The following is a 7,807-nucleotide window of genomic DNA, read 5'->3' as shown; positions in this document are numbered from 1 at the left end:
CCACGATCATAGGTTTCTGGCGTGCCAAAGGGACGCAACCTGCACAGTGAATTGCGGCGCCTTAGCTGACTGGGGGCTTCCACAAGAGATATTGCTGGGAGATATCACTGAAATAAAATTGCATCACAATGCTTTGTAGATCATTGTGTGGTCATCGGTTACCTTGACGTCACAATCAAATGACATAAGAATCTGTCTGCCACTGAAGCAGAGCAGTTTTTACACTCAAAGACACTGATTATTACTGTTTACAAACTAAAAAGGTTGCAAGAATGACTGAGGATGATGAATAGAATCAATCAATCAACCTTTTGATATGAAATTTATCAACACTCATCGATGAAAGCAAGCCTCTTATGTATTAAACTGAGACTCCTGTTGGTGTATTGGTTGGTTGGTTGGTTGTTTAACGCTGCACTCAGCAAAATTCCAGCTATATGACGGCGGTCTGTAAATAATCTGAGTCTGGACCAGATAATCCAGTGATTAATATCATGAGCATTGATCCACGTAACTTGGATCGATGACATGCATCAACCAAGTCAGCAAGCCTGACCACGTGATCCCATCTGTCGCCTCTTACGACAAGCACAGTCCACATGCCTTTTACAGCAAGCATGGGTTGCTGAAGACCTATTCATACCCGGATCTTCTCGGGTTTGGTGTATTGGAAATAAAAAAACACTCGGTCAAGATTCTCAACCCGACGACAAGCATAGTCGCTTTAAATAGAACAATATGACATACATATACTTATACATTGCATTTATGTACATACCAGATTGTTGCTCAATGCCACACTCAGCAATGATGCCAGCTATATGACACTGGCCTGTAAATAATCAATCAGACAATCCAGTGATTGATATTATGAGCAACTATCCACACCATTAGGGTCCAATAGCACGTTACCATGGTTATCAACCAAAGGCTGAAACTGACCACTGCATCCATAAAGTCCCCTCAACATAGGTCACAGGGGACCAGTTCTAACCCAGAATCTCCCCGGGAAAAGAAAAGAACAAATACACAGTTGTGTCCAAAACCACTGAACGCAGGGCATTTCCTTATTTCTTGCCAGACAGGAAAGACACCGAGGACTGGCACATTAGTCCAAATAAAGAAATATTTGTGTTTCAGGTAGCCCAACTCTCAGCTGTAAACAGTTGTCAAGAAACCCATATTTTACATTAAGAAAAAAAGAGTTCCGCATATTACAGTTTTTTTACTTACAAATTTGAGCAACATTGTGATAAGCTAGTGCTTAACATTATACAAAAATATATTTAAAAAAAACCTCTTGCCTACTGACCCATATGACTTGGGCCCATGCAACCTGAAACACAGATGCCGTATTCGACGTAATAAGCGCCCAGGGCGCTCTCAAAATTAGAAATAGGGGGCTCTTATTAGAATATTATGTTGGTGAAAAAAACAGAGTTGAAAGATAAATTTTGTGCTAATTGGAATTGTTCACTAGCCAATATATCAGCAAATATCGCCTTGGGCGCTTATTAGAGCTGGCGCTTATGACGTCGAATACGGTATATATTTTTTTTGGCTTTATGGCAATGAAAAAACAAAAACAATGATATAAAGAAAGATGAGGTTTATTTGGTGTAGTAAAATGGCACTGGCCGTGACATTTTCAGCACCGTCTCAATACAAGTTAGGAATATATAAATGCCATTTTGCCTTCAGTCAATGGAGTGAAAACTCCACATACCACTAAGAAACGAAAGTCTTTTTCCTTCAAAACATGTACCAGTCAGCAGTATATATCCTTTAAGAAACACAAAGCAAAAATACACTATTTGTACAAATACTGCAGTACAGTTTCAGCTATATGATTAAGAATGCTGGCAGCCATGATCAATTAATAACTACACATCCAATTCCACAGGAAAACATGGGCCAGGTTCCTCATGGATTGTTTCCATGGCAACAAAAACATTTTTCAAGAATATTTCAAATTGTTTATTTGTAATCTACAAATATTGTATGAAATGATTCTGAGAAATGATCTCAGCATGTTTGAAAAATCATAATTGCCAAATTTATTGAACATAAACATCCATATAATTGTTTATCTATCATTAAGATGAGAAACAAATTTCAAAATACCGCACAGGTTTTTTAATCTTGAACAAATAAAATTATGGAAATTTGTACCATGTAGTGAATAATTCAAAATGGCTGTCAAGATACTTTTGTATCTTTCCAAATATCCAACACAAACTGACATTAGTTGTTTTTCAAACATCTACTCTAAGGAATACTTGTGCTATGCTGCAAGTCATAAATAAACTAGCTAGTAACTATAGCCTGAATGAGAACTTTAGCTGCCTTCAAAAGCTTCCCTACTCGACGAACGAGCAAGTCAAGTTGACAATACATGGTCCATTAGAATGCGTATACAACACTAAAGGGTGGGTCGCATCATGGAGTCTTTGAGGCGAGGATCCGCAACTGAATAAGTCCCACTGATAACCAATATGTCACATCACATTAAATGTTGCACCAAAGAAATGGATATAGGGCAAATACCTTGCCCAGTAATGATCATGAACAATGGACTAATGGTCAACACAAAAAACAATATTCTCCAATGTTTCTAAACAAGAATTTATCCACATCCTCAACAGTATGTGCTTTAAGCTCAACTCAAAAATATGTCAAACATCCTGACCCTCTTTCATTCAGCATCTTTTGATTCACAAAACGCAAACTTGCAACAAGCAAAAAGCCATCCCCGAACATTTCGGTCACACACCAATGAAATTACACATTCCGATGGGACAAAGTAAATGATATTCCAAGTATGTGAATGTGCAAAACTTGCAATACCACATATTTTGTCCTTGAACATCCTGTCCATGAACAAGCTTCGGATGGCCGACAGGTGAGCTTGTCATACCAAAGATCCGTCATACCATGCACATACTACTACCTTGTGGAGATGAGATGACGATGAGGTGAAACTCCAGACTAGCAATGAAGCACATGGTCTAAGCCTCAGTAACATATAGGCTGCTTCACAATGTAGGTTTCATTCAATGGTCGAATGAAGTGGTAATCATTTGCTTTGCAATATGGGCAGATTATCATCTGGCTGTACTGGCTGAAAAAGTTCAGTCCCGATTTTACATCCACTACAGCGCGACGACAGTGTTTGCAGGTCAAGCGCTTTTGGCAGCAAGGCATTGCTGCGAAGATGTCGTAGGTGTACATGGTGCCCAGGACGTAGGTACTGCTGTTCCATTTGCGCTTGCAGGAAGCACATTTGATGTCGGCTCTTCCCTCCATGCAGCAGACGCAGATGGAGTTGAGGAACTGTATGCGTCCCTCCCAGATAACTTGTACAACTCTCTCATCATAGGCTTGTGGTGAAAGGAAAAAAGTTCCATCTATCAGTGGGTAGTGGTCGAAAACTGGGAGGTTTGACTTGCAAAGTACACACGGGATAGATGTCAGCTTGTAGGAGCTCAGCGCCGAGAGGACGAAGCTGCGGACATCATCATTCCCATAGGGGCCTTCATCTTCCATCTTAATGTTATAAGGGTTCTGTCGCACCCTTGGGACGATGTTGAATGCAGAGAAGTCTTGACGCTTCTTGAAGATGTTTCCTGCCGCAGCTTGAGCATGATCAGCAAAGAAGTCCGATTTCTTGCCATTAACCTTGAAGACGAAAGTCCCTCCTCCTACTGGGGAGGATGACAATGGTGAACAGGAAGTTGCAGAATTGGGGGGGCTGCTGCCAGTACTGCTGATGCTGCTGGTTCGAATGCGTTGCGACCCAGGACTGGAGCTGATGGGGTTGCTGGTGCCGGTGCTGCTGCTGCAGCTGTTGTTGTTAATGATGTTGATGTTAGCACTTACGCTGCTGCTGGTGCTGTTGTTGTTATTGTTGTTGGCATTGGAAGTTGTGTGGTTCTGATGATTGTTGGCGTTGTGAGACGGTTTGTGGGACGTACTCACCACTGGCATGGGTTTGTCATTCTTCTTCTTGTGTTTCTTCAGTTTCTTGGCATTGTCAACTGGAACTGTCGACGGGATGTAGTTTAGATCCTTTCTGATATGCCCTCGTCCACATTTGCAGTCGCAGGCTTTAAAAGCGAGGTCGTAGCCTTTCTTGGTCCACAGGTTTTGCAGCCGCTGCCTCTCGCTCCAACTTCGGGCACGGCCACATGATCGCAAATAGCTCAGAACCGACTGTTCCCACTCGTCAAAACACTCCTTATGCATCCATGTTCCGTTCTGGCAATTTTCATTATTACAGAAAACTTTCACAGCTCTTCCTGGCTCGTGCTCGTCAATTGTCTCCTCCGGATTCCGGCAGTTGGACGGGACACAACACACGAACATTCGGGGCCCGTCATTGTCGACTCGCGCCTGGCGGCCATGACTGTTGTTATTCGCTTCGACATGCTCGATATTGTTGTTCGTATCCTCCTCCTTAGAACGATGATTACGGTGGTGTTTGTGGTTAGGCATCCTCAGACTAAACCGTACTATCAAAGAATGTCACTTTTCACAACTGTCACAACGATTAAACACCGATTTCTTCCTCAAACGCTCCACTTACACTTGCCGGTAGGCACACTCTAGCAAGTCTGTTGTGTTTCGGAAGGCGTGTCGACGGAATATAATGAGATGAATTGTAAACATGGTAGTGATTGGCTGTAACTTTTCTTCCACTTCGAAAGCGATTCCATGATTCGTTGACGGTCGGCCTCGACCTAGACCTTTACTTGATATGTTAATGAGCAGGGATGTTTACATCCAAAATATGTGTCGAGGTCAGACTGCCTGGCATATGATTCAAAAGCACTACTAAATATATCCCATTATTGCTGCAATGTGTAAACCGGCATGCTTGCATTAATGAAACGAGTTATACATGGTTGAGACTTAGAATCAAGCAGCCACGGATAGCTTTTGTCAAAAGAACGTTTGTGCAAAGGGATATATAAATAGCTACACATCACCTAGATTCGATTTTGTTTTTGTCGTCCAACTTGTCACGTGACTTCAACATAATAAGGAAGCTTAGCCTAGGTCGTGTTTATTTGGGTTTGGAGGAAAGGAAATAGACTTCGACGATCACATTCAGTTGAAATGAAATCGATATAGCTTTAACATGTTATACAGGTGCAAGATATCATATTACATCCAACCTGCAAATGCGTTCGCTGACGCATACACATTATATAGTTAATTTGATTCTAATAGTTTAATTAACACATATTACACGTACTTCATGAAATTGATAATGTCAACAAATACTACTTGCAAATACTTCGTTAGACTTCTGGAAATGAGTCACTGCTGGAATCGAGGGACTGGTCATTTATAACAGGTGTGACACCCCCCAGCCACCCCAATCTCACGCCCCCTCACCTATGATAAATAACAGTCCCTTATTTGTATATTCATCATATTAAATATATAAATATGTTCATTTGGGATTCAGTAATACTGTTACCCGGGTTTAAATAAAAACAACAGGAGACGTCTAGCTAAACCCCTTCAATGCAATTAATGTACAGGTAATACACTAATGCTGGCACAAATGGTACTAACAAATACATAGCTCTCAATACATGTCTATAGTTGTAGTGTATGAGTCAGACTTTGGCCTACATTGTTAATTGTCAGCGTTCGTTCCGCCAAAGGATAAATTTAGAAAGGTCATGACGACATTTACAACAAAAAAGAGAGAAGACGATATGATCCTTATATGGTCTTCCAAAATCAACAACGAATAATATTTGTTGTACAGCTTTGTGTTGTTGGATTGTGCAATGTTGTATTTTGGAGTACCTACATTTTAGGGCGCTTCATTGGCAATAATGTTATAAAAAGTCGAATGTATGTCCAAATAGATGATTATAGTATTATCTTGGTGGTGAATAAACACTCATCGGATTATCAGGGTGACACGCTGATAAGAAGCAAAACAAAACGACAACAATATTTTACTTGACAGCGAATAGTGTCATAGGGTTCAAGAAAATTAATGTGCGATGTTTGTCATTGAAATAAAGACCCACAACTACACCCCCCCATACTCGGGATCGTGAGTGCCTATACATTAAGTGCAGATACTCGGGGTACAGATAGTCGGGGCACAGATGGGTATAGATACTCGGGGTACAGATGGGTACAGATACTCGGGGTACAGATGGGTACAGATAGTCGGGGCACAGATGGGTACAGATACTCGTGGCGGAGATACTCGGGGTACAGATAGTCGGGGTACAGACGGGTACAGATAGTCGGGGTACAGATGGGTACAAATAGTCGGGGCACAGATGGGTACAGATAGTCGGGGTAGAGATACTCGTGGTGGAGAAACTCGTGGTGGAAATACTCAGGGTACAGATAGTCGGGGTACAGATGGGTACAGATAGTCGGGGTACAGATGGATACAGATAGCCGGGGTACAGATGGGTACAGATACTCGTGGTGGAAATACTCAGGGTACAGATAGTCGGGGTACAGATGGATACAGATAGCCGGGGTACAGATGGGTACAGATACTCGTGGTGGAGATACTCGGGGTACAGATAGTCGGGGTACAGATAGTCGGGGTACAGATGGGTACAGATACTCGGGGTACAGATGGGTACAGATAGTCGGGGCACAGATGGGTACAGATACTCGTGGCGGAGATACTCGGGGTACAGATAGTCGGGGTACAGACGGGTACAGATAGTCGGAGTACAGATGGGTACAGATAGTCGGGGCACAGATGGGTACAGATAGTCGGGGTAGAGATACTCGTGGTGGAAATACTCGGGGTACAGATAGTCGGGGTACAGATGGGTACAGATAGTCGGGGTACAGATGGATACAGATAGCCGGGGTACAGATGGGTACAGATACTCGTGGTGGAAATACTCAGGGTACAGATAGTCGGGGTACAGATGGATACAGATAGCCGGGGTACAGATGGGTACAGATACTCGTGGTGGAGATACTCGGGGTACAGATAGTCCGGATACAGATGGGTACAGATACTCGGGGTACAGATGGGTACAGATACTCGGGGTGGAGATACTCGGGGTACAGATAGTCGGGGTACAGATGGGTACAGATGGTCGGGGCACAGATGGGTTCAGATACCCGTGGTGGAGATACTCGGGGTACAGATACTCGGGGTACAGATAGTCGGGGTACAGATACTCGGGATGCAGATACTCGGGGTGCAGAGAGTCGGGGTACAGATAGTCGGGGTGCAGATACTCGGCGCACAGATGGGTACAGACACTCGGGCTACAGATAGTCGGGGTAGAGATACTCCGGGTACAGAAACTCGGGGTACAGATACTCGGGGTACAGATAGTCGGGGTACAGATACTCGGGGTACAGATACTTGGGGTACAGATATTGGTACAGATAGTCGGGTTCACATGCGTTCAGATACTCGTGGTAGAGATACTCGGGATACAGACACTCGGGGTACAGATGAGTACAGATACTCGGGGTACAGACACTCGGGACAGAGATATTCAGGGAACTGATTGGTACAGATAGTCGGGGTGCAGATACTCCGGGTACAGATACTCGGGGTACAGATACTCGGGGTACAGATCGGTACAGACACTCGGGGTACAGATGGGTACAGATACTTGCGTACAGATTGGTACAGAAACTCGGGGTGCAGATATTCGGGGCACATATGGGTACAGATACTCGGGGTGCAGATGGGTACAGATAGTCGGGGCACAGATGCTAGGGGTGCAGATACTCGGGGTACAGATGGGTACAGACACCCGGGGTACAGATGGGTACAGATACCCGC

At 43.5% G+C, this 7,807-nt stretch overlaps 1 protein-coding gene across 1 annotated transcript; it reads right to left on the bottom strand.

The window, feature by feature from the left end:
* Positions 1 to 1,594: 1,594 nt before the first annotated feature.
* On the bottom strand, positions 1,595 to 4,638 carry LOC124138989 (headcase protein-like). Its single transcript, XM_046505927.2, has one exon. The coding sequence runs from the start codon at positions 4,492 to 4,494 to the stop codon at positions 3,016 to 3,018; it is 1,479 nt and encodes a 492-aa protein (XP_046361883.2). The 5' UTR covers positions 4,495 to 4,638; the 3' UTR covers positions 1,595 to 3,015.
* Between the last annotated feature and the right edge of the window lie 3,169 nt (positions 4,639 to 7,807).

The sequence above is a fragment of the Haliotis rufescens genome, unplaced genomic scaffold (assembly GCF_023055435.1).
Source record: "Haliotis rufescens isolate VD_foot unplaced genomic scaffold, xgHalRufe1.0.p SCAF_5, whole genome shotgun sequence".
NCBI lineage: Eukaryota > Metazoa > Mollusca > Gastropoda > Lepetellida > Haliotidae > Haliotis > Haliotis rufescens.
Note: the sequence above shows the minus strand (reverse complement) of the source record. Positions and strands in the feature narration are given on the sequence as shown.

Excerpts from the sequence above, each read along its gene's own strand:
- LOC124138989 (XM_046505927.2), bottom strand. The coding sequence starts at position 4,494 with ATGCCTAACCACAAACACCACCGTAATCATCGTTCTAAGGAGGAGGAT.